The sequence below is a fragment of the Equus caballus genome, chromosome 7, assembly GCF_041296265.1.
Source record: "Equus caballus isolate H_3958 breed thoroughbred chromosome 7, TB-T2T, whole genome shotgun sequence".
In the NCBI taxonomy this organism is placed as follows: Eukaryota; Metazoa; Chordata; class Mammalia; order Perissodactyla; family Equidae; genus Equus; species Equus caballus.
Window position 1 is genome coordinate 70818076 of NC_091690.1, and position 27963 is coordinate 70846038.

Sequence of the window (27963 nt, forward strand, 5' to 3'; positions counted from 1 at the left end):
AGGCACCTAAAATTTCCTGGCTTTTGAGGCATCATAACGACCACAGAGGAGTGAGGTGTCTTTGATCTCCTCCTCATCCCTGCTAGAAGTGATTCGGGGAGGCTGCCGGGCAGCAGAAGGAGGAGGAAATGGCTGTCATTCACCCTTCCTTCCCTGTACCCCCTTGCTTAAAAATAAAAGTACTATGGTTCTTAAATACAATTACTCCACAATCCCCACCATCGCCAAACTGAACAACCATCCCACACACACCTTTTATGACTGCCAAGGCCACAGTGAGGTATTTTCAAAACAAATTTTGAGTCTAATTTGCTTAATCTACAAGAGCTATTACAAGTCAGTAATACAATCCATAACCTATAGTCCAGTAGAAAAGGGAGCAAAGGATATAAAAAGGCAGCCCACAGGAAAAGAAATGGAAATGGTCGATAAACACACACAAAGATTTATAGTCAAACTCATAATTAAGATATGCACACGAAAACAAACACTCTCCTTCGTGGCAGAGCACCATTTCCAAAGAATGGCTACATCAACACATCCCATCCCACATGCTCTCTTTCAGTGCGAGGCTGCCGCTCCTCTGTTACCGAGTGGGGTCTCTGTTCCCTCCCCCTTACCTGTGGGCAGGCCTGTTGTGACCAGAAACCAGGTAAGGAAAGGGTTAAGGAGCTACCCTTGGTGTTCTCCATTGCTTGTGCAAGCAATAAACCTTTTTCTTCACCCACTTCAGCGTGGGTTGTGCTTTTCAGCTCCACACTCACCAAGAGACCGACTCACTGAGTTCGGTTACACTGTGACTACGGCAGAAATGACGCTATGTGACTTCTGATGCTAGATCACAAAATCACCTGGTCCTCCTATAGGATGCCCTTCCTTAGAATCCACTCACCCTGCTGTGAGGATGCCAAGCAGCCACATGGAAAGGACTTCGCAGGTATCATCCACAGCCCCAGCTGAGCTCCCAGTCATGGTCAGACGTGGACACGACCATTTCAGCCTCAGCCTTTGAGACGCCAGAAATGACATCAAATAAAGCACACAGAAGTTGTTCCCACCAAGCTTCAGATTCGTGAGCAAAATAAATGCTGATGTTGTTTTAAGGCACTAATTTTTTGTCTATTACTCAGCAATAGAAAATGAAGAGACCTATCTGATTAAACAGTCAAACTATTTTAGTCTCTGTGAGGGTTGATATGAGTAAGAAAAACAAGGTTGGGGGAAATATAAAATGGTCCAATTTCGAGGGAGGGCAATTTAGCAACAATTATGACATTTCAAATTGCATATAATATTTGACCAAGCAATTCCACAAGTCATGAAAATGTGCACAGATATACTTATTTCCATACTGGCTATAAAAGCAAAACCGAATAACCACTCTTAAATTGTGGTACACTCCTAAGTGGAAAATTACATAACCATTAAATAAAGTGCTAATATGGAACACAAACAACAGAGCAGGAAAGTTCAAACGTTCAGATAAAGAAATATTACTATATACCGTGAATGATACAGATCAAGGGTTGGCCAACCAGTTCTATAAAGGGTTAGAGAGTAAATATTTTAAGCTTTTCAGGGCACATCCAGTCTCTGCATATTCTTTGTTTTTTCTGTCTGTTTATAATCTTTTAACAATGTAAAAACCTTCCTTAGGTCATCAGTTGTTATAAAAACCAGTACCTGTTGGCCACAGTCTGCTGACCCCTGATGTAGATAATCAGAAATATTACGAGATAATTTTTTAAAGTAGTATTTGGTTTGGAAATGTAGTCAAACTAGTTCTGGACCCCTCCCCCCTTTCCTATTCTCCACTCATTTTTTTTTCTGCTCAGGCATTACTCTCAGCGTGGGTGAGGAGGGATTAAGGCCCAGGTTGTCTCAGGTGACTCAGATTACTGCTACTTTAGTTACTTTGTTGAGGGGCGACAAAAGCAAACCTGGGAGAAAATTAGTTTTCCATATTTCCACAGAAGATAAAAACACTGACTTAAGGAATCAAAAATTTAAGCTTGACAAATTAGGTCAGTCTTTTTAAAAAACACAAAAGCCCCTTCTATATTATAGCACTCTCAATCACCTATTTTTTCTAATCTTCTGAACCCACCTGAAAGACTCACTGAAAAGTTTTGAAAGAACACAAAAACGCTTTAAAATGAGTGCTTGGTGCTATCGAACACAAGCAAATGGTGCCCAGAGCCAACGTCACAGATTTAAACCAAGCCCTGCCAGCTCTGATCTCCCATACGATACTTCAGAGCTCCTGGCCTAACTGAGGACTTTCTCTCACACAAATTGCACAACGTTGAAACTAAAGCCCTTGTTCTGACATTAACTCTGCTCTCACCCAAGTTCAAATCCGTCGTAGAATTTAATTCAGTCATTTACTGCGCACTACTAAATTATACAACAGGCTTCCCCACAGGAAAAGACAAAATCTCTCTCTGAACTTTCCAAGTTCTCATGCACTGAGGCTCTGGGTTTTTTCTCTCCACCCTATTCACCCCCCATCTTGCTGGAAGGTCCGAACGTGCCCCTTTTCCCTCCATGTTTGCTCTGAGTAGTCTTGTTCTAAGAAACAGGCCTTTGCAGTGACAGATCCAGTCATTCTCTGTGTCTCTCTCATCCTCCCCCCCATCCCTTCATTCTTCTATTCTATCTTGCTGGTATTTCCTTCACAGACTACGCTAAGAACTGTGGGGACACAAACACGCCATCCCCCATTTTCAGAGTATGTGATCTTACTAAAGAACTGGGGTTTGTGCACATGAAAAGGCCAATTCGAGGCAAAAGTATACTTTCAGTGAGTGTTTATTGAAGAACTGTTATTTTAAAAATGTAAGACCAAAGAAGAAAGAAACAGAATTACATGGGATGACCTGGAGGATAAAAATCGGAAGACAGAAGACAGCTGTGCGTGGGTCCAAGTGTTAAGAGTAATATCATGCCTGTAATTTGCTTCAAAGCAACTGGGGGGAGGGAGGACAAGTAGGCAGGCATATAGATAAAACCAGATCTGCCGGGAGCTGAGAGTTACCGAAGCTGGGTGACAGGTACCTGAGAGTTCCTGTACGCCCACACCCAGCCCTACACATATGCATTTCAATATATATTGATACATACAACATACATTTCAATACACATATTTCATTATTCGTTGAAATTTCCATAACAAAAAGCTTTTAGAGTTGATATCAATAGGAACAGAAAGAAAGGATAAGACTATACAGAAGCCTAAAGAGGGCCAGCCTGGTGGCATGGTGGTTAAGCACCCCTGCTCCACTTTGGAAGCCTGGGGTTCTCAGGTTTGGATCCCAGGCACAGATGTACACACTGCTCATCAAGCCATGCTGTGGCAGCGTCCCACATGAAAAACAGAGGAAGAAGGACACAGACGTTAGCTCAGCAACAATCTTCCTCAAGCAAAAAGAGCAAGATTGGCAACAGATGTTAGCTCAGGGCCAATCTTCCTCACCAAAAAAAACCAAACAAACAAACAAAAAAGAAGCAGTAGCAGCAGCCTAAAGAAAAAAATGGGCTTAATGGGGAATCTAATTAGATAATGGAAATGGTTGAGGAGGAAGAGAAAACTGATAAAAGAAATAAGGGGGTCAAAGGACCCCTAGGGAAATGAGAACTAATCAATAAAGACATTGGGGCAACAGAGTAGCCATCAAAAAAAAAAAAGAAAGAAAAATATAGATACATATATATGTGTGTGTGTGTGTATATATACACACACACACATACAATATACCTTATACTGAATTCCAGATAGATTAAAATAATATAAAAATATTTAAATGCAAATAAAGCACAAAAGTACAAAAAGAAATCATGAAGAAACCTCAAAAAGTCTAAAAATGACATAAAACTTGGAAGCTATAAAAAGAAAAAATTAATAAATTTACTAAATAAAATATTTTTAAATTATGCACAGCAAAAACTATCACACGCAAAGTCAATGAAAAAACCAACAAAAAAATTTTAATTCACACAACAAAGACAATTTCAGGGGCCAGCCCGGTAGCACAGCAGTTAAGTTCGCACCTTCTGCTTCTCGGCAGCCAGGGTTCACCGGTTCGGATCCCGGGTACAGACATGGCACCACTTGGCAAGCCATGCTGTGGTAGGTGTCCCACATATAAAATAGAGGAAGATGGGCACAGATGTTAGCTCAGGGCCAGTCTTCCTCAGCAAAAAGAGGAGGATTGGCAGTAGTTAGCTCAGGGTTAATCTTCCTCAAGAAAAAAAAGAATTTCACTAAAACATAAAGAGTTCCTAGAAATCAATAAGAAAAGGTCCAACAACCTAACAGAAAAAAATGGTGAAGAATATTAACAGATAATTCACAGAAAAAGAAATACAAACAGTACTTAAACGTGAAAAGACTCTCAACCTCACTCATAAGGAAAATGCAAATTAAAACTACACTAAAATCGGCACAGATCAAAAAGTCTGAAAACACATTCACAGGCAAGGCAGTGGAAAAACAGGGACTCTGCTGAAAGGGGTAAAAGATCTACAGGTGGCAGTCTGGCAATAGCCACCAAAGCTACAAACGCACATACTCTTTGACCCAGCAATTCCACTCCTGCATTTTTTTTAAATATATACTTGCAGGTATGTAATATGATAAATGTAATACACTGTTGTTTATATTAGCAAAAAACTCGAAATAAGCTAAATGTCCATCAGTAGGGAACTAGCTAAATGATGGTATATCCTATAGTGGAATGCTATGTGGCCGTAAAGAGCAAATTATGTAGCAGCACTCTGAGTGCTGATATAGAACAATCTGTAAGATATACTATTAGTTGGAAAAAAAGAACAAAACAGTTTATAAAGTCAATATACAATATATATAGTAAATACAGCTTAGGTAGTCAGTGTTTAAGATGTTATCATTTGTTTCATAGGGAAAAAAAGAATACAATTATGTAATTATTGGAGATGCACAAAATATAACTGATAATACTGGTTGCCCCAGGGAAGGGAAAATGGGTATTTGGGACAAAAAATGGTATGGAGGCTCTTTGATGTGTGATCCATATGAATACATTATTTTTAAAAATAAAACTAAATTTTCATTTTTTAAGAAACAGATGGCAACCAATGTTTAAGCACAGATATCAGTGCTGGCCATTATCAGAAGCAGTGTGACACAGTAGGACGAGAGCAAACTAGAGCCAATAATCCTAACTCTGGGGCGGTTCCCCCACTCTCCAGTGGGCAAGTCACTCACTCCCTCTGAGTCTGTTTCACTTCCATAAGGTGGAAATAGATCCTGCATGCCTACGTCTGTGGGTTATTTTAAGGATCAAATGAAATAATGGATATAAAAGCTCTCTGAAAAATTTTACAGTACCTTACAAATATAAAGTATTAACAGAAATACGGATGTCAAGAAAGGGATGTGGTTATCAGTGTAAGAGGATGAACTGGTTTAGGCATTTCCAGTTTCAAGTGAAGAGACAGATTTAGAATTCTTCTGTGTAAACACAGGTGGTAAAGTCACGGATCTCCAAAGGACAAACACTCAATAAACAGAATTACGGAACTGGAAAGGATCCTGAAGGTCACGTAAGTCTTTCTACTCAGTATCAGCTGGGAGCCCGTTGGAAACGCAGAACCTCAGGGCCCACCACAGACCTAGCCAATCAGAATCTGTATTTTAACAAGATCCCCAGGTGATCTGTATGCACGTTTTAAGTTTAATAAGCACTAATCTAAGCCATTTCACTTATTTTCCAGATGATAAAATTGAGGCCGTAAGTAAAGGATTCACCCATGTTCACACTGCGGATAAATAGGAAAATCAAGTCTTGGAGCCAGGCCTGAACTCCTCGGCTATGTCTATGTATGTGCACGTACACCACGCACTTGCTTCCCAGATACCCTGTTTCAAAACCCTCAGGACATCTTCGCCTTACAGACGTCCCATGCCCCCACTCCCATTTCTAATCAGCCACCCAGCCCATCAACTCTTTCTTCACAATATCCCAGGCATACACTTCTTCTTTACCACACTCTCATTCATTGCCCTAAACCTACTGCTGTTCATATTATGAAAAATCAGCTTCCTTCTCTTATGCGTGTATTAACTTCCTCTTCTGCAAACAAGCACTCTCTTACAAACAGTAAGCTCTATATAATTCCTTAAGAAGGTGCAAGGCATTACAAAGCATTAAATATTAACATACTGATTTCAGGCAGAATATATGTTCGAAACCTACCAAGACTAGCAAACTATAACTTGGTAACTCTAGTCCAGAATCTTCTCGTCTTCACTTCCGTTACTTCTTTCCCATTACCTCCTTCTCTTTGCCCCAGAACTAACCCAGGTTGACTTCATCTATAATCTATAATCTATAAGGTCCTCTCACTATAATCAAGCTATACTAAATACATCCAAAGGCCCCAAACCTACTTTCCAGTACCATCTTCTACCCCAATCCGTCCCAATGAGCTCTCAACATTCACAGATTCTCCTATCTTCATAATTCTCTCCTGTACACTGTACCCTACAAACCAAAGTATTTGAACATTTCCTGAGTACCCATGACGTGCCAGGAACTACACAATAAAACAGAAGGCTGAATACCTTTCCTACATAAATTCAATAAAATTGAAAGCCCTGGTCTGCCCCATTTCCATTTCTACACCAAGAAGTTTTGACTTTTTTGAGAGCAAATAATATGGGAAGACTTTTATAGATGCTCAGCCGTCTATAAAAGATGAACAGACGGAATAGGCCACCCGCAACATGAAAACTAACTCTCGTGCAACAACAGCCTGCACACTCCAGCACTAGGATGAGAGTTCTGGAGACTCCCATGTACAAACTGAGTTCCATTAAATCAACCCGAAAGACCAAAGGCGTGTGCTTCAGTTAAAAATCAGACTGTGAGCTATTTATTCCAATTATACCAAACACTGGGTTTTTTGTTGCAGTATAAACTTAGCAGACTTGAGGTGGAGTCCCAACCCTGGATGTCACCTGGGAATGTGTTTAACCTGTCTAAGCTTCAGACACCTCATCTGTAGAATGGAATAGTAACAGTTTCCACCTCACGGAGTTGTAATGAGGAGTAAAGGGAGGAGCCGAAAAGGGCTTAAACAGAGTGCTGGCGCACGTGACCGTTCAGTAACGTCACTGTCATCATCAATCACCCCGCCGTTTCCTCAGTCTTGAGTGGTCCGTGTACTCGTAGCTTCAAAATCTATCCGCCTAACTCAAGCTACACAGGTTTGTGAAGGTAGAGGCAAAGATGAAACTGGAAAATTGTACTCCGAAGCCAACACGCAAGCAGAGTAAGACAGCAGGAAAAGCTCTGAGTTTAGCACCAGAATGACTGCGTATGAACTCTGCCTCTTCCACGTTCTGTCTGGGCCTTCACCCTCGCCCCTGGTAAACGGGGGCGATGGGTCTAACTACTGTGGCTAAAAATACGATGAGAAGGGTTTTGAAGAGATTAGCTACTAAAAACACAAGGCAGCGTGGCAAAAGACAAAAAAGCAGGAGTGCAAAACTGATTCAGGAATGATTTTTAAAGGGTATTTCTGTGACACTGTGAGACGGTGAGCCCTAAGACCTGACTGGAGGAAAATATGGCAGCAAATGGTAATCACAAAGCTGGACTGAAATGCATACCTACAGCTAAGCAGACAAACACCAAAGCATTCTTCATGACCCAGTTCCAGAATCTCCACTTTTAACACATCCTTCCTGACCTCCCTGCCCCACCCACGAACCTAAACCAAGATGCCAAGCCTGCCCCCCCCCCGGGCCATGACTATACTGCGTACGAGGCACCAGCACAGCACTTACCACAATCACACTTTATTGACTGTTTATACACCTGCGTCCCCCAAAAGAGGAGGGATCCTTAAATACAGAACCCAAGTTTTATTCCTCTTTCTACCCACAGCACTTAGCACAGGCCTGGCACAAAGGAGGTACTCAGTAAGTGTTTGATGGATGAACCAAAGAGTAAACCACTGACAAGATCAGACGTTTCACTGTGCCATATAAGACAGTACCCTTAAGTATATGATAACATTCAAAGTTATATTTTATAAAATAAAATAAAGTTATATTTTATACATAGCTTATATTTAATAGCACTTATATTTTATCACAACTCTGCCCTTCTATAGCCTCAGTGACTACAAGCTCCTTAAGAACCAAAATGGTCTTTTTATCCCAAGTGGCTACTGTGCAGCCATACAGATATTCAATAAACACCTGCTGACAGAACAAGGGAAGGATGAAGGAACAAATACCACCGCCTCAGCTTAGGCCTCAACCTCCCCTTATTCAGAAACTTCATCAGCAATCTTCACCCCACTCTTCTCAATCTCTCTTCTCACCGCCAGTCTCTCAAAACGGTCCTCCCGCTCTGGCTTACAGCACAATGCCAAGCACAGACTGGTAAATGTGGAGGGAGAGTCAAGAGCTGGGAAACCATAGTTTTGCCACAATCACAGCCAAGATTAGTTCAGGCAAGAATCATCAATGGATGATAAATCTAGAGGGGGGAGCAGGACACACGCATGGTCTCAATGTGTCTACCTACAAACTGTTTATTAGTCGCAACAGTGCACACACACACACAGTTGTTGAGAAATCAGATAATATCCTGACTGGGTGACCAAAATTAATATCACCAGTGAGGGATAAATGGACATCATGTGCCTTTAGATGAAGGACACAGCACCACACATGAAACATTCCAACTGAGAAGCACAATCTGAATTTAATCATGAGGAAACATCAGATAAACAGAAAACAAGGAATGATCTATTTTAAAAAAGGAGGAAGGGGTCTGTATTATGACACTGATATACAAAAAAAAAGATAAGGGACCGGCCCGGTGGGATGGTGGTTGAGTTCGTGCGCTCTGCTTCAGTGGCCTGGGGTTCACAGGTTCAGATTCCAGGCGCAGACCTACACACTACTCATCAAGCCATGCTGTGGCGGCATCCCAGATACAAAAAGAAGGAAGGCTGGCTCACCTGTTAGCTCAGAAACAAAGTTCCTTGCAAAAAAAAAAAAAGATAACGACGACAAAGAAAGGCTGTGAAAATGTTCTACCTTAAAGAAGAGATAAGACAACTAAATGTAATATCTGACTCTATACTGGATTATGAAATGGAGGAAGAAAATTTCTATAAAGGACATTATGAGGTCAACTGACAAAACTGGAATATGAATCACAGATAAGATGAAAGTATTATATCAATGTTAAATTTACTGAAGTTGAAAACTATACTGTGGCTATGAAAGAGAATATACCTATTCTAGGAAATATCTACTTAAGTATTTAAGAGTAAGAGATCAAGACGTACGTAACTTAACTTCAAATGACTCACAAAAAAATTACTTACCTATACTTGTATATACGGAGAAAGAAAGAGCTTGCAAACAATAAAGCAAATAGAGTAATGTTAACAACAGATGCATCTGTGTAATGGGTATAAAGGTGTTATGGTACAAGTTTTATTTTCGCAATTTTTCAATAAGCTTGAAATTCTTTCCAAACAAAAAGTTTAAAAAGGAAAAGAAAAGGGCTGGCCCCATGGCCAAGGGGTTGAGTTCACATGCTCCGCTTCGGTAGCCGGGGGTTTCGCCAGTTCAGATCCTGGGCGTGGACATGGCACCGCTCATCAGGCCATGCTGAGGCAGCGTCCCACATGCAACAACTAGAGCACTCACAACTAGAATATACAGCTATGTACTGGAGGGGTTTGGGAAGGAGAAGAAGAAAAAAAAGATTGGCAACAGATGTTAGCTCAGGTGCCAATCTTTAAAAAAAAAAGAAAAACAAGTCCTAGCAAATGCAGTAAGACAAAAAAAGGATAAAAGGTACACAGATTGGGAAAGAAGAAGTAAAACTGTCTTTGTTCACAGATGAAATGATCATCTATGTCAAAAATCTGAGAAAACTGACAGAAAACTCCCAGAACTAAGAAATGATTACAGTAAAATTGCAGGATACAAGGTTAATACACAAAAACGAGTTTCCCATATAACAGCAGTGAACAAGTGGAATTTGAAACTAAAAACACAATGCCATTTACATCAGTACCTCCTAAAAATGAAACACTTAAGTATAAATCTGACAAAATATGTACAAGATCTGTATGAGGAAAACTACAAAACTCAGATGAAACATATCAAAGAAGAACTAAATAAAGGGAGCAACATCACATATTTATGGATAGGCAGACTGAATATTGTCAAGATGTCAGTTCTTCCCAACTTGATCTATAGATTCAATGCAATCCCAATAAAAAATCCCAGCAAGTTATTTTGTGGATATTGACAAACTGATCATAAAGTTTAGAGAGAGAGGCAAAAGACCCAGAGTAGCCAAGATAACATGGAAGAAAAAGAACGAAGTCAGAGGACTGGCAATACCTGACTTCTAGACTACTATAAAGCTACTGTAATCAAGACAGTGTGGTATTGGGGAGAGAATGAACAAACAAATCAATGGAACACAACAGAGCGCCCAGAAACAGACCCATGTAAGTACAGTCAACTGATCTCTGTCAAAGAGCAAAGGCAATACAATGGAACAAGGACAGTTTTTTTCAACAAATAGTGCTGGAACATCTCGACATCCACGTGCAAAAAAATGAATCTAGACACAAATCTTACACCCTTCAGAAAAATTAACTCAAAATGGAGTATAGGGCCAGTCCCTGTGGCCTAGTGCTTAAGTTTGGCACACTCCACTTCACTGGCCCAGACTCAGTTCCCGGGCATAGACCTACACCACTCATCTGTCAGGGGCCATGCTGTGGCAGCAGCTCACGTATAAAAAGAGGAAGATTGGCAGCAGATGTTAGCTCAGGGCGAATCTTCTTCAGCATAAACAAACGAACAGAAAAACCAAAAAAACCAGATTATAGACCCATATGTAAAACACAAAACTAAAAAAACTCCTAGATGATAACATAGGAGAAATCTAGATGACCTTGGTACAGCAATTGCTTTTTATATACAACACCAAACACATTCTCCATTGAAGGAATAACTGATACACTGGACATAATTAAAATTAAAAACTTCTGCTCTGCAAACAACAATGCGAAGAGAATGAGAAGACAAGCCACAGGCTGGAAGAAAACATTTGCAAAAGACACATCTGATTAAAGACTGTTACTCAAAATATACAAAGAACTCTTAAAACTCAACAGTAAGAAAACAAAACAACCTGACTGAAAAATAGACCAAAGACCTTAACAGATGCCTCACCAAACAAGATATGCAGATGGCAAATAAGCACATGAAAAGATGCTCCACATCATTTCTCATCAGGGAAACAAAAACTAACACAACAAGATACTACTACACAGCTATTAGAATGGCCAAAACCTGGAAAACTGACAACATCAAATGCTGATGAGGATGTGGAGCAACTCTCATTCATGGTTAGCGGGAATGCAAAATGGTAGCTCCATTCTGAAAGTCAGTTTGGCAATTTCTTATAAAACTAAACATCTACTCTCACGCTACATTCCAGAAATTGTGCTTCTTGGTATTCACTCAAAGGAGCTGTATGATTCCAATTACACGACATCCTGGAAAGGGCAAAACTATGGAGACAGTGAAAAGACCAGTGGATAGCTGAACCTATTGTGGTAATCATTTCACAACATACGTAAATCAAACAATCATGCTGTATGCCTTAAACTTATACAGTGATGCATGGCAATTATTTCTCAATAAAACTGGAAGAAAAAAAAAAAGCAGTGGTTGCCAGGGGTTACAAGGGAGGGAGGGATGGACAGGTGTAGCACAAGGGATTTTTAGGGCAGTGAAACTACTCTGTATGATGCTATCAGTGAATACATGACATTATACATATGTTCAAAATCACAGAATGCATAATACCAGGAGTAAGCCCTACTGTAAACTATGGGCTTTGGGTGATAATGATGTGTCAGTGTGGGTTCATCAACTGTAACAAATGTACCACTCTGGTGGGGGATGTTCATAATGGGAGAGCTATGCATGTGGGGGAGCAGCAGGTACGTGGAAAATCTCTGGACCTTCTGCTTAATTTTGCTGTGAATCTAAGACTGCTCTAAAAACTAAAATCTATTTTAAAAAGAAAAAACACTGTCCTACCCTACAGCATAATGTCCAAATTCCAAGGCATGGCATACATGGCTTTATCCCAAACCGTACCTCTGCAACTCATCTGTTCCCACCGCCCTCCTCCAAGTCCCTTACACTCCGCCTCACTCAATTATCTGCCCTTCCCGTTTACACCTTCTTCCCTTTTTGCTCAAGCTGGGCCCTCTGCTAGAATGCTTTTCCTCCTCTCTCCCACCTCAGCATTTTGTTCCAACCATCTCTTATATAACACTAAAATGGTCTGCTGATGTAGTTGCCTTAACCATTAGATTACGAGTCTCTCCTGGGCAAGAACACTCCTTATTTATCCTGTATCCTCAGTGCCTGACCAATAGTAATAAGAGTAATGATAGTAGCAACCTCTAACCTTTCTTGAGCACTTACTGCGTACCAAGCACCTTTTTAAGCAAATTTATGACTCATTTAATCCTTTCAACAACCCAAAGGGTAGGTGCTATTACGCCCATTTGATCTGAGCCTCCCTGAGGCACAAGGAGATAAGTAACTTCCAAACTGCTCAAGTAGGAAATGGTGGGACCAGGCTTTGAACCTCAGCAGTCAGGCTCTAGAATCCACATTCTTCGCCACTGTGGGATACACAGTAGAAACTCAAAACAATGACTGCTGAACACATGATAGAGTAGAACAGAGGTGAGCATAATATTTGTGGAATGAAAATACTAGGAACAAAAGTAAAGTAATTGGCGATTGAGGAAATGGAGTCACGCAGAGGTTAAAAATGTGCACAGGGATACAGATAACCCAATCTTCGCACTGCAAAAGTTAAGAACCGAAGACCAGAACAAAGTGCTTTTCCCAAAGTTACCTAAGTTACACCCAGAACCAGCCCTATAAGTCTTCCTACCACACCATATTAAAGGAATAATTATTTGCTTTCAAGAAATTGTAAAAGCATATTCAGAGATATCCTGGTATTCCAACAATAAAAGAAGTTGGAGAAAGAAGTACACCAGAGTCTAAGGCAGTATTTGGTACACAGTAAGAATTTAATATCAATTAATTAAATTTTCCATTTTTTAACAGATCTTACATTTACTTCCAAGTACCAATTTATTTCACTTTTATTTTTGATATAACATCTAAAATGCACCACATATTTTGCTACCTCATTAAAGAAGATATTGATAATGTAAACCTTTTCTTGAAAATACAAGGTAATAATAGTGAACAATAATTTTTAGTAATTTTCAGGTAGTTTTAAAATACCCAAGTTCATAAAATTTCAAAAATGCAGCTGAAGTGCCATCAAGAAATTCTGCAATTCTAGTGCCCCTATCTGATAATCCGACTGATATCTTTTGATAGAAATACATGAATATCAAAAGTAAACCAGTCATTCTGGAGCATCAGGACAACTCTTCTTTATTTTCATATTTATATTAAATACCTTCCATGTAGATTAAACTCTATTAAGTCAATTCATGCAAAATAAGTCTGAAATACCTACCGTATATACAATTCTATAATGGGACCAACTCTATCCTGTATGAGCATAATCCTGTAAAATATCCCAGACCTGTAAGGAGCACCCCACAGCCTACCTGCCCATCTTGCTTTGTGATCTATTTTCAGACTGAAAAATTAGAAAGTCTTCATATTGCTGCTTCTCATATATACCTAGATATTAACATTTTGTGGGTAAAAAGAGTACCAATTTTCTTAATGATATTATCCTACTAATTAAGGTAGACAATCAAAGTTTAAAAAAACAGTTTTTTCATAATCCTAAATAAAGTTATTTTCATGTTGTATTAAAAAAAGTTTAGGGCCAGCCCCATGACCTAGTGGTTAAATTCGGCACACTCCACTTCAGCAGCCCAGGTCCACAGGTTTGGATCTCGGGCTCAGACCGACACCACTCATCAGCCATGCTGTAGTGACAACCCACACATAAAATAGAGGAAGACTGGCCCAGATGTTAGCTCAGGGAAAATGTTCCTCAGCAAAAATAAAAAACTTTTGTTTTCCTAAACTTTTGTATTGTATTACCTCTCATGCAAAAAAATGACTGGAATTGTGACAGGAAATAATTCATATCCCCTGAAAGATATAAGTAGGTTGGAGGAAATAAGACATACAGTTGCTAATCCTATGCCTAAAATAAGTCAAAGAAGGTACTTTATAAATATCTGTTGAATAAATGGATGACTCAGTCAATTTCTTCTACTCCTGCACTTACAATTAGTTTTAACATAGGCTAATATGAACACAAGAATTACCTATAGTTCAGAGTTAAACCCTTAATAGAAAAAAGTATAGTCATGTTAAAGAGCACCAAATTTTTCCTGGAAAAAAGAGATCATAAAAGTCTGATTTCCACTTTCACTTATTTGTCTCTTCTCTTTTTTCTTACCCAGGAGTCTACCAACAAAAGCCAAAGGCAGCTGCCAGTTTCAGCTACTTGGTTTTCCTCATAATTTTCAAAAAAGTCTGACTGCATTTTTTAGGACAATCTAAAAACCACGGTGGGAAAAAGTGCCAGATATTTCAATGGAGCAACAAACTGAGACTCCTAAGTCTCAGCTTCAGCATTATGTCTCACCCTCTCAACCAATACACTCACTTGACTAGAGTCTTCAATGCCTAATAACATTACTGACCAATGAGGACTGTGGGAATCAGTGTCAAATACTACACAGGACAAAACTCCTCATATCAAAACCCACAAATCACCAGATGGTTGCTGTTTCAGAAATTAATGGAGGTAAAGAATCTGGACTTCTTAAGTGGAATATTCAAAAAAGGATGGGAGGGTAAGTGCCCAGCGACCAACAGGAAGACTGACCGCTTGAACCAGAGGCGCCTTCCAAAGTCCCTGCCGTGATCCACACCACGGGAGAGGGCGCAGGGGGAGCCTCAGTGTCCCGCCTGTAACGAGAAGTTTAAAATACAGCCTTTCCCCCATTTTAATTCTAGCCTAAAATCCCCAAAGCTGCGGGGACAACGTGTCAAGGCACAGAGATAAACCTAAAAAACAAGTTCTCAGGATACCCAGCCAAGCACAGGGGGGCCGCTCCCAAGAGACCCAGATCTGGTCAGGTCTCTGCCGCTAGCAGAGCAGCAGGACACTCAGTTCAGATTCATTAAACTAACGCTCTTTACTAAGTCCTTGAGGGCGGGAATAAACGAAGGACGGAGTCTATGGCCAGGGGAGTGGTCTCACCTCTGAGACCTTCGGATTTTGCATCTATCAAATTCTATGATTCAAAATTCATGTTTCCATCTTAAGATGGAAAACAAGGTTATATAACACTAAACCAAGAAGGTATGCTATGAATTATGTTTTTAAAAATTCCACTGTCAAGTTTTCCATTCTCCGTGTGCTCCTCTACCTGCATAATCTAAGGATGCAACTGTTAAAATACAAGGCATCAAAAAAATTTAACTCTATGGAGCCAGCCCAGTGGCAGGGTAGGGGTTAAGTGTGCACAGGCACCAGTGGTGGCCCGGGGTTTGCCAGTTCGGATCCCAGGCGCCGACCTACACCATGCTGTGGCAGGCATCTCACGTATAAAAAATAGAGAAGGTGGGCACAAATGTTAGCTCAGGGCCAATCTTCCTCAGCAAAAAGAGGAGGAATGGCAGCTGATGTTAGCTCAGGGCTAACCCTTCCTAAAGGAAAAAAAAAAGAAAGAAAAAAAATTTAACTCTGAGACATTACTCATGTCATTAAACCTAAAACAAAGTATAAAACCTAAAATGCTTCAATTCCTCTCTTAACATAGATCTGTCTTTAATTTTTCTAAAACACCCCTAGTTTGTAGCCGCGCTTATTCAAATGACTTATTTGTCATTAAAAATGACAAATATTTCTTTTTCCCCCCAGTGGTAATATGTCTGACAGGTAAAAATACACAGATTATCAAAAACTACACATTTGGAAACTATGAAAATCTTTTTTTTTTTCATTTTACCACACACTTCAGGCCCAACTTATTAGTTTCAATTCTGCTCTTGCTCTATTTCCAGTCAGTTTCACTTCTGAATTTTTTGCCACAAAGTAAAGAATTGTGACCCTGTGGAAAAATTTTAAAGTAAGCACTAAATAAGAACACAGCTTTTCCTTTGAAAGAAAATAATCAAAAAAAAAAAAATCTTGAATTCCTGATGGCATTTTTATCACATAAAAATAACGATTTTAGAATGCTGATGTTTCCTTTAGGTCTGAAGCTTCCTCATATAGTTTTGTTCATAAGAACCAAAGCAGCTCAAAAATTGCCATTATTTTATTTTACAGATATACAAATATATAGCTGTCTATGTATTTTTTTTATTTGAGCTACAAGGAAAGGGCCTCGTAAGTCTCTGTGAAAGGAATAAATGCACATAACACGGTACAGCCTGCATGGGGTGTACGTTCCCAATACAACACAGCTTTCTCTCTGCCTTCAGTGGCCTTACAAACAAAACAGATCTTCTGAAAACATAACAAAAGATGATTAAATTACAGTGACAAAAGTAAGATATCTAATAAACACAAACATGCAACGCGAAAATACCTATCGTGCACAGCTAAATTAAGCTTGATAAAGCTTTTGTTTCTACCATTTTTTTCTTGTGTGTTTCAATCTCATTTCCTTCCTCTCTTTAGTCTGTAAAGTTCTCTTTTTTTTATTGCAATAAAATTGGTTTATAACATTACATAAATTTCAGGTGTACATATTTCGATTTCTGTGTAGATTACATCATGTTCACCATTCGAAGACTGATTACGATCCATCACGACACACGTGTGCCTAATCTAGTCTGTACAGTTCTTCAAAGGAAAGACTCTCATACAAACAAATAAAAATATAAAAATATACTGAGTTCTTACTATGTAATCAGCACAGCACTGGGTAAAGGTGCGGTGGGAAATAAAATATAAAGTATGATGGTCCCAAATCTTGAAGTAACTTAAAACTTTCGTTTTTCACCGGAACCCTGCAAAGAGTGGGAGGCTATGGAAAGTGGGATTCAAAGACCCAGGCTGCAAACCACAGACAAGATACACCCAAAGAAAGTCATGTCAAAACAAATTATAATTAAATTTCTAAAAACTAAAGACAAAGAAAAAAGCTTGAAAGAAGCACAAAAGAAATGACGGCTTACGTACAGTAGAAAAACAATTAGAATGCTCCAGACTTCTATATCCAGCGAAACAGTGATCAGGATGACAGAAAAAATAAAATATTCTCAAGTGAAGCAAAACCATGAGAATTTATCACTAGCACATCTGCCCTAAAAGAACGGCTAAAAGAAATTCTTGAAAGAGAATGAGTACAATTAAAAAAAAAAAAATCAACAAATATTGGAACAAGAAGAAAGAAAGCACTGAAAGCGAAAAAAGATGGGTAAATATAGTAAGTTTTCTTTCTCCTCCAAAAAAAAAAAAAGGCCTAGACTGCAGTCCCTGTGTTGACACTGTGACTTTCGGAAAGTTACCCAGACCTTAAACCCCTCATCTGTAAAAGGAAGTGGTCACTGATAGAAATCTCCTGTGCAGAAGGAGATACTCGGCTCTCCAGCCGGGAGCACGAGTCCCTCCACCTTAAGTGTGGACTGTGCAGGGACTTCTTTCCCAAGAGGACAGTACGGAGGGGGGAGCAGGAAAGACAACCTGACAGCAGAGAACCTGACAGACACTACCCCAGCTGGGGAAGATGAAGGTCACCCTCAACAGGGATAAGTCATGTTAACAGTATGTACACTTGATACGATATGAAAATGGCACCTTACCTCTCCGGCCTTCCTCCCCAAAACCCATAACCCCAATCTAATTGTGATACAAAAAAAACGATCAGACTAATTCCAATAGAGGGGCTCCTACAAAATACCTGACTAGTACTCAAAACTGTCAAGGTCATCAAAAAGAAGGAACTGTCAGAGCCAAGGGGAGGCTAAGGAGATAGGACAACTAAATATAATGTGGTATTCAGGATGTGATGCTGGCACAGAAAAAGGTCATTAGGTAAACCTAAGGATCCACCAACAGATGAATAAACAAAATGTAGGATATACAGACAATGGAATATTATTCAGCCTTAAAAAGGAATGAAATTCTGATACATGCTACAACATGGATAAATGTTAAAAATATTATGCTGAATGAAATAAGTCAGACACAAAAGGGCAAACATTATATGATTCCACTTAACGAAGTACCTAGAATAATAAAATTCAAAGAGACAGAAAGTAGACCAGAGTTTGCCAGGGGCTGGAGGGAGGGGAGAATGGGGAGTCGTTTAATGGGGACAGTTTCTATTTGGGATGATGAGAAATTCTGGAAATGGACAGTGGTGATGGTTGCACATTGGAATGTACTCATACACTTAAAAAAGATTAAAATGGCAAATTTTATGTCACGTATTTTACCACAATTTTTTTTAAAACTAAGGAAATCTGAATAAACTCTGGACTTTAGTTAATATTAATGCATCAACACTGGTTCAGTAATTGTAACAAATGCACCATACTAATGAAAGATATAGAGGAAAATGGATGTAGGGTAAACAGGAACTTTCCGTACTATCTTCTCTATTGTTCTGTAAATCTAAAACTGTTCTTAAAAAATAAAGTCTATTCGAAAAAACTCAAGGTAGCTAAAGGCTAACAGCACTAATATACCCCACCTCCTGCCCAAAAAAAGGATGAGAAAAATGCTCATCAATGAAAAACATGAGCCAGCAACCAGAAAAATGCCAGACATGAACAAGCAATTCACAAAAGAAATAAAAATATTACATAAATCTACCAAAAGATACTGAAACTCAAAGGGTTGTGTAAGGATAAATGAGATCATGTACTTAGCATGGTGTCTGGTATACAATAAATGACGCTACTGAAATACAACTAATAATTAAAGAAACGCAAATTTAAATAACAAAAAAATACATATATGTATATGTGTATGCAGGTTATATATATATGTATCTCCTTTGAGTAAGTGATTTCACTGCTCAAAATATATCCTACAGAAACATTAGTACAAGCGTACCAAGACACGTGTATATGAATATTCACTGCAACAATGTAAGAGAAAAACTGGAAATTGTCCAAAAGTCTACCAATGGGAGTTAAACAAACATAAATGAACGCTCTTATGCAAAAATGTAGCAGACATACAGATACTGACACGGACAACTGTCTTAAGAAAAATAATAATGAATTGCAAAATGTCTTGACTTGTTTAAAAGGAAGAGATTAAACCAGTTTAAGACTATTTAGTATGGGGTCTTCTTCCATTTATTCTTCAGGGAACCAAACCTGCATGCAAAACTGTGTTTATGTATGTATGTAAGTGCATTTTCTAAGGAAACAGTTTTTAGCTTTTACCAAATTCTTAAAGGAATCTGTGACCCCCAAAAAGGGTCACTAACAATCACCAAAAAGCCTCTCCAGCTTTGAATATCCGAGAAAAAGTCAGGTTATACTCAAGCGAGGAAGCCTTTGGGGAGAAGAGAAATGCTCTCGATTAAACTTTTACGGACACATTAAATGCCTCGACCACAAAACACAAATTTTTATTTCAAGACTCCTAAATCTAAGGATATGAAGGAAGTTATTCTGCAGTGAGCCTATATTCACTAATTACAAACTTCAACCAAAAATTAAAGAGCAAAAACCGTCTTCAAAATGTGTAACTCCTTCATGCTTAAATTACAGTTGAAGTCAAAGCACACAGAAGCAAAAGGAGAGAAAGATTAAGCAGTTGTCCCATTTGACACAGTCAAGCAGCTATTATGGGCTATTAGTAGTTAGTACTCATACATGCAAAGGTCCACGAGTTATGCAGTCTTAACTAAACTTTTTTAAATTAAGTGGATTAAAATAAGACAAAAATAAGTTAGGTCTTATAAATAATTCTGTGGACTTTTCTTGAGTAAAAACAAAATAAGTCTTTTTCTGGAGGCAGATAAAGGGGAAGTGCAACACTTTTGGAACTAACATACAGTAAATAAATATCTTAAACATTACAGCCACTAGAACCAATGGGACTTGTGTTTAGAAATACTGAACCTGGGGCCAGCCCCGTAGCCAAGTGGTTAAGTTCAAGCGCTCTGCTTCGGCGGCCCAGGGTTTTGCCGGTTTGGATCCTGGGCACGGACATGGCACCACTCATCAAGCCATACTGAGGCGGCATCACACATGCCACAACTAGATGGACTCACAACTAAAAATACACAACTATGTACCAGGGAGCTTTGGGGAGAAAAAGGAAAAATAAAATCTTAAAAAAAAAAGAAAGAAAAAGAAATACTGAAGCTTATCAAATAGCATGGGATCTATTAAAATGACATGATTTTCAAAGTATTATTGGATTTCCAATTTCTCTAAGCCTTTGAAATTTTGCAGAAGCCAAAGGCAAAAAAAGACAATGAATTAATGCTAAAAGAAAAAAGTTTTATACACACACACATTCTATGACTCACGAACAATAGTGACCAAAAGAAACCCAACACGAAAGAATACATTTTGCATGATTCCATTTATATACAGTTCAAGAACAGGCAAACACCTATCTCTTATGTTAGAAGTCAGAATAGTGGTTCCTTTGGAGAGAAAGGAAAGGTAGAGATGGGAGAGAAGACAAGAGGGACTTCTGGGATGCTAATAACTTTATATTTCTCAATCCAAGTAGTACTTATATAACGGTGTTCACTTTGTGACAACTGATCAAGCTGTGTACCAATAATCGGTACACTTTACTGAATGCAGATAACATTTTAACAAAAACGTTTATTTTTTTAAAAGGTTATATATTTATATCCTAAAAACCTGAACATTTTGACCCAGAAAGCTAAATTAATGTCAACTGTAAAAGTAAAACTGCCTTTTGTTTAAAAGGCTGCCTTCCAAGAATTCAAGAAGGGTGACACCCCCAGAAAGCTGTAAATAACATACTCAGCACTCATACAGCATTCAGCCGTACACTTAAGCCACTATACACTGACCTCGGCACAAATCCAAAAATTTGACAAACGCTTACAAATGCAGTTGAATTTATTCCACGGACAGTTTGTTTGGATGATTTCCCCCAGTGTTAAACTGTGAGCTGTTATCACAGAGCAGGCTCTATAAAACAAATGATGCTTTCTCTTATCTAATCCCACATTTTCCCACAGCTCGCTCAAACTAAACCCCTCTCGGCTCTTGACCCCTCAAGATTTCTCCAGGATGCTTGTTAACAGTGTCCACCATTGCCTCTCCCAGTATCCACCCTCACAATCCACCTACACACACACACACACACACACACACACACACACACACACACAGGAAAAATCACATTAATGCTCATTCCAGAGGCTAGGCTTCCCCACTAGATTTTCACTCTCTCCCAGCACCTCATTAACACAATCCAAACCTCACTACCCTCAAACTCCTAATATTTTCGGCAAACTCCCTTCCCAACAGTGCCACAAAACCAGAGCACATGCTATCCCAGTCTTTTAAATCCTTCTCTACCACACAGAAAGGCTTGGCTTCTGCAAACAGTTCAGCTCCATGGCCACCACTGTAGCTATCATCTCCAACTCCCCTCTTCCCTTTAGCACCCTCTCCACTTTCCCGTATTCAGATCCGTCCCATTTCCCCCCTCCACCTCTGCCCCTCAACCTCTGCTTTCTTCTTTATGAATCTTTCCTAAGTACTCGGCAGGGATCGAAAGCTGGACGAAGGGTACAAAGGAACATGCTCTATCCTGTGGGAAGGTAGCTGCTCCAGTCTCAAATACACAACCACGTGCATGGGCTACAGCGTCAGACGCTGGATTCTGAAACCCAGCCCCACCGCTTACCAACTGGCAAGACTACGGAAAAGTGATTTTACATCGTGAAGCCTTGGTTTCCTGAACTACAAAATGGGGAATAATAAACATAGCTGTCTCATAGAGTTGTGAAGATTGAATGAACTACTGGCTCTTGAGCACTTCGTACTAACCGAACATGATAAACTCCATAACTGACGGTCTTTCTTAGGTCCTCTTCTTGGAAGGAGGAATAAAGAGGGGGTGAGAGATACTTTAAGACTCTTTAATGCTAGCGTTCCTGCAAAGTCTCCTCTCGGCGGGTAGAAGGAGGGCAAGGGAGAGAAGGAGGGAAAAAGTACTCCTGTTCTCTCTTTTTCATCCCCCTGCACCGTGCCAGAAGCCCTGAAAGCCCTTGCTGAAGGATGGGGCAAGACACGACACATACATGAAATCCTCCTTCCGCAGAGGGGCACTTGAGGGAAGGAAGTAGAAAAGCGCCCCCGAACTCGCTAAAATGCGTTCCTTGGGAGTCTGAGAATTAGGAAGGAAACCCCAAGTCCCAAAGGATTTCTCTTGAGAAGGGGAGGGGAGTGCTTCATAATAAGGAGAGATGCAAAGTAACTGGTAGAAACCCTAAGGAGGAAAGAGTACCAACCGGTCTCTCCGCAAGTGGGCAGAGAAAGGAAGAGCGCTTTCCTTGTCTCCCGTGGGACACCAGGGCTTCCCCGGGCCCCTTCCCCCGAGGGCCAAGGGGGACGGGGGAGGGGTCTGCGCACGGGAATCCCCAGCTCCCTACGGGGAAGACGCGGACTCGGCCGGGCCCCCGGAGTCTCCCTGGGTCCCTTCGCGTCCCTTCACAGCGCATCTCCAGCAACGGGATTTCTCCTGGGATTTGGGGACCTCCCAGAGGCTCGGCCATCACTGGCTCCCTCCCCTCCCAAGACCTGCGGACCGCCCTCCTCGCCGCCCGAGTTCTCCACGGCCACTTCTCCGGGTCTCCCGGCTGGCACAGGGGCAGCCCGCCGCCCACGGATCCCCTGCCGGGGCTCCTCCCGGCCCCTCCCGAGCGCCGCGAGCCCGCGGGCTTACCTGCTGAGACGGCAGCTCCACATGCAGGGCCCGCGCGGCAGAGCCGGGGGTCAGCGCGGCGGCTGGGCCCGGGGGCGGCGGCGGGACCGGGCCCCCGACCGCCGCGGAGGCGCTCATCGTGACCCGGGAGCCGCCAAGCGGCGGGGCCGGCGCTCCTCCGGCATCCGCCACCACCGCCTAGGCACGACCCGCCGAGCCCCTGCAGCCCAGAAACCCGCCACCCGAGAGGCAGGACTGCTCTACCCCACCTCCGCCCGCCGCCGCTGGCTAAGGAAGAGCCATATTACCGCAGTGCAACCCCCACCGCCCCGCCGAGACCTGGCTCGCTCATTGGTTCAGCTCCCACGGGGGCGGGACCCAGCCACAGGGAACGGGCACGCTATTGGGTAGAAGGCCTGTCCATCGGCGGCCGGAACGGGCTGGGGGCGGAGGGACCGGGGGATGGCCTAAATTGCGTCTGTCAAGCCTGGTGAAACCTGGGGCGTTGCTTCTTTTTTTCCTAGTCTAATTGGTTCTTTCGCTACCAAGGGGCGGGGTCTCCTGGGGGAGCCGCCAGGGCCATTGCTCTCAGTCGCTGTCAGTTGTCAGTAAAGGGAAAGAGGGGCGGGGTCTGACTAGGTAGAGAGCGCGCCTGGGCTCTGGTGTCACGTGCAGGAGGCAGGAGAGTCACCTGATTAGTGAGAGTCAGTCGGAGCCACTTCCGCCCTAACCTAGTTGCCATGGTAACCGGCCTCCCGAGGAGGGCGGGGACCCTCGGCGCCAGTTGGATCGTGATGATGGCTGGTTTGCAGTTGCCAGCTCCCTGAGCAGTCGTTTCCTAAGGTGCTCCCGTCAACGTGCGGAGATTGAAAAGGAATTCTTTATGGTTCGGCAGAAAGCCACCCCGCAGGATGCACGGAGACCAGAAACCTGACCGGCAGTCCCACCGGCAGTTCCACGACCAACTCCAGCCCACAACTCCATGCCCCTCCTCGCACTCCGCTAACTAGTACGCTGAGCTCCGCGGTGTGCCGGGCACCTGGACGCTGTTTGTCCTCTACGAGTGGATTGCTTATACTGTCCCTAGAAAGCCTTTTCTGCTTTTCTCCTCACTAATGCTTACTTACTCATCAAATCTCATCCGGGGTTGGGGTCCCGTCGTCCAAAAGGTTTCTCCCATTCACTCTGGGACTCTGAATTAGAAACCTTGCCTCTACCATATTACTAATTATTCTATTGGATTGTCTTTTAATAAGTGTTAACACACATACAGCCACACACACCCCTCCCAGAAAGACACACACAAGTACTGTGAATTCCTCAAGCCAAAGGATTCTGTCTGATTCGTTTCTGGATTCCCAGGCCTGAGAGAATCAGGATGTCTTTTTGAAGTGAAGGCCCAGCTCAAATGTCACCTCTTCCACGAAGACTTCCTTGATCATAATGATAGCATCTATAGCAATTGCGTCTATAATAAATAGCACTGAGTCATTCTGCAGGATAATGTTTTTTCCCCCTAGACTGTGAATTTCTCCACCACCTGGACTGATGTAGCGGAAAGAACACAGTGTTTTAGAGTCAGACACAACAGGAATTAGGCCCTTTTGGAATCTTGGCTCTGCCAACTTCCAGCTACTATTCCTGGGCAAGCCAGTTCCCCTCTCTCAGCTTTAGTTTCCCCATCTGTAAAATAGTAATAGAGTTGCTGTGGGGATTAAGTCAATCAAAATATGTAAAGTGCCCAGTGCAGGACCTGGCACATAATAATTACACTAAAAATATACTAGTAAAAGGTAGACATACTGTCTTTCCAGGGTGTTCAGAAGCCCGAAAACACTTTGGATCCGACCCCAGTGCTAGCTAACTTGGCTGTCACACAGTCTCCTTTTCCGAAACACTGCGTGGTTCCTCGTGGCTGCAGCCTAGGGTGTGTGGTCAGGTGTTTATTGGGAAGGGAGTAGTTGGGAAATCCCAAATCTCATCTGGTTCAACTCATATAGTGCCAAGATCTGGTGGAATTTCACAGAAAACGCTTTTCTGTTTCCAAGCTGTATTCGTTTCTTGAGGCTGCTGTATCAAATTACTACAAACTGGGTAGCACAAAAGAACAAATTTATCCTTTCACGGTTCTAGAGGCCAGAAGCCCAAAATCAAGGTTTCGAGAGGGCTGCGCTCTCTCAGAAGACTCTCAGGAGAATCCTTCCTTGCCTTTGTCATCTTCTGGTGGCTCCAGGTATCCCTGGGTTTATGACTGCACCGCGTAGCTCTAATCTCTGCCTCCATCTTCACATGACCTTCTCCTCTTCTTCCTGTGTCTTCTCTTCTTTTTCGTACAAGGACAGTTGTCTTTGGATCTAGGGCCTGCCCAGATAATCCAGATCTCATTTTCAGATCCTTAATTGCAAACACTGTTTTTCCAAATAAGGTCACATTCATAGGTTCCAGGGGTTAGAGCGTGGGCTCATTGGAGAGGGCGGGGGACGGCGGACATCCACTATGGAAGTTAAGAAAACGGGCCTATAGAGACAGAACACTGAATCACTTCTTCTTTTGGGGGTGAGCTCTGAATATTAGCTAAGTTTATTACTTCATTCATTCAACAAATGTTCATTGAGGGCTTCTGTGTGTCAAGCCCTTTGCTAGGTGCTGGGAAATCAAACCCAGACTCATCCCCAAAGGAGCTGCCAACTCCTTATAGGGGAAACCCGTAAGTCAACAAAGACGTAATCCAGTTGCTCAGTGCTGGGTCTGAGGGAAGTGCAGGGGCTGTGGGAGCCAGAGAAGAGAGTCAGATTTCAGAGTGGAGGTGACATTTAACCTGGGAACTGAAGGACCAACAAGAGTGCCACAGGCAGAGAGGAAAGGAAGGATGTTCCGACAGAGAGAGCAGGATCGATTCTTTCTACAAGCCTTTGCTGAGGTTCATCTCTCCACCAGGCAGATTACTGAGCCCTGCAAATACAGACCTGAAGTAAACACCACTTCTCAGACTTTTCTACCCACATGCCACAGACACTAGGAGAGCTGGAGCACTCACCCACAGGGACATGGCAGAGGACTGAAAGAGCCTGCTGCTTGCAAAATATTCAAGGTAATGCATGTGAAGTGTTTAGCGTAGTGCCTCAGGTATAGTAAGTGTTCAATAGAAGCTTCCTATTAGGGCCCAGCCGGGTGGCACAGCGGTTAAGTTTGCACATTATGCTTTGGCAGCCCAGGGTTCGCCAGTTCAGATCCCAGGTGCAGACATGGCACCGCTTGGCACACCATGCTGTGGTTGACGTCCCACGTATAAAGTAGAGGAAGATGGGCATGGATGTTAGCTCAGGGCCAGTCTTCCTCAGCAAAAAGAAGAGGATTGGCAGTAGTTAGCTCAGGGCTAATCTCCCCTCTCCCCAAAAAAAAATTGTTAAAAAAGAAAAAAAGAAGCTTCCTATCATTATTTTTATATGTCCTATTTCATTCTAAAAATTTTTGTATTATTTTGGATCCTATTCCATAATATGGCTGTATTTATTTCAACATAAAATATTTTTAATCACTTAGAATTAAATTATTACAATATTTATATAGTGCTATATATCCGCTAAAGAAACATGAATCCAGATTTATTTTTTGTTGTTGTTGTTTTTTTGGGGGTTTTTTGTTTGAATCCAGATTTAAAGAGCATGGATTATAAGGTGGTCGAATACAGTGTACATGCAATGATAGAAGAAAGATCAAGGTCAAATGGTAAGAGAGTGACCAGCTCTACAAGGGCTGGTGGACAAGGTCAGAGCAGGCTTCACAGAAGTCCTAAAGCATGATTAGGAGTTTGGTAGATGAACAACAGGGGGTTAGATCTATTTGGTTCAGGGATGGCTGGTGTTTCAACAACTAACTAGGACCATGTTGGGTACTGTAACCGCAATTTCAGTTTGCAGGGCCAAAGAGCCACACCTGCCCTGATGCGTTTTGCTTCCTCTTCCTCCTCCCCCCTCATTCTGCAGATCTCATGGGTGTGACGCATTGGGTAAATAAGAGCAAGGTTGGGCAGATGGGTCTTTATAGGTGTCAAACTTAATTAAGTTAAGTCTATCGCCTTCCTTTCAACAGAATCCTCTTTCTTCCATTCACTTACTCATTTAGTGAAACACCCATCACAGCTTTACCTGGTGCCCAGGCTGGGCACTACATTTGCTAAAATGATGCAGATAGAATCCCTGACTGCAAGGAGTTCACAGATAACTTCATTACCAAGTGGTAAGTACAGTCGCTGGGATGATAAATAAAGTGTAATGGAAGCACAGAAGAGGAGGATGCAAACTACAGTGTGTCGTGCAGGAAGGCTTTCTAGAGGAGCAAGAGTATTTTAGGCCGAAGGAGCAGCATGAACAAAGGCACCCAGGCGGAGGACATGGCATTCGCGTAGTTTAACATGGTGGAAAACAAGGTTGCAACAGGCCATCTTTGGGGCAGCAACAGGCAAAGAGGCTGGAAGAGGAAGATGAGGCCGGGTGAGAAGAACCTGGCTACCAAGCTGAAGCACTTGGGCTTAAACTTAGGCAACAGGAAGTCATTTAGAAAGATCCTCAGGCAGCCCTGGGGATGCACCTTTGAAGGGGCAGGCCTAGAAGAGGAAGATTCTTCAGAAGGCCAGGTGAGAATTGTGGAACTAAGAGACGGTTCCCCAAAGAGCCTGCAGACACCCAAGAAACCTGAAAGGCAGGTCCCTGAGCAGCATTTCTCCTTCTCCTTTCTCAGCCCTTCAAGGTCCCTTTCTCTGAAAAGCAATTGCTATAGATGCTATCATTATGATCAAGGAAGTCTTCATGGAAGAGGCGACATTTGAGCTGGGCCTGGTCATATACTGAGTGGCTTATGTTTGTCTCGCCCACTCTACTGTGAACTCTTGCTTTTGATCTCATTCTGCATCCCCAGCATCCTGACACAGAGGACAGGCTCCATGAGCTTCAATGAGCAAATGACTGACTGAGTGACTAAAATCAGTGAATGA

At 41.8% G+C, this 27963-nt stretch overlaps 1 protein-coding gene across 6 annotated transcripts in view; it reads right to left on the bottom strand.

Moving 5' to 3' along the window:
- Window positions 1-23670, bottom strand: part of UVRAG (UV radiation resistance associated) — a 298734-nt gene extending 275064 nt beyond the window's left edge. For 5 of the 6 annotated variants that reach the window (XR_011440678.1, XR_011440679.1, XM_001917231.6 and 2 more), the window contains exon 1: window positions 22992-23670. Coding sequence is in view for 4 of the 6 variants with exons in the window: in XM_001917231.6 (XP_001917266.2) it covers window positions 22992-23108 (117 nt within the window). In the remaining 2 variants the exon portion in view is untranslated. The remainder of the gene's footprint in view (window positions 1-22991) is intronic. The other variant, XM_023645688.2, reaches the window with a different exon arrangement.
- Between the last annotated feature and the right edge of the window lie 4293 nt (window positions 23671-27963).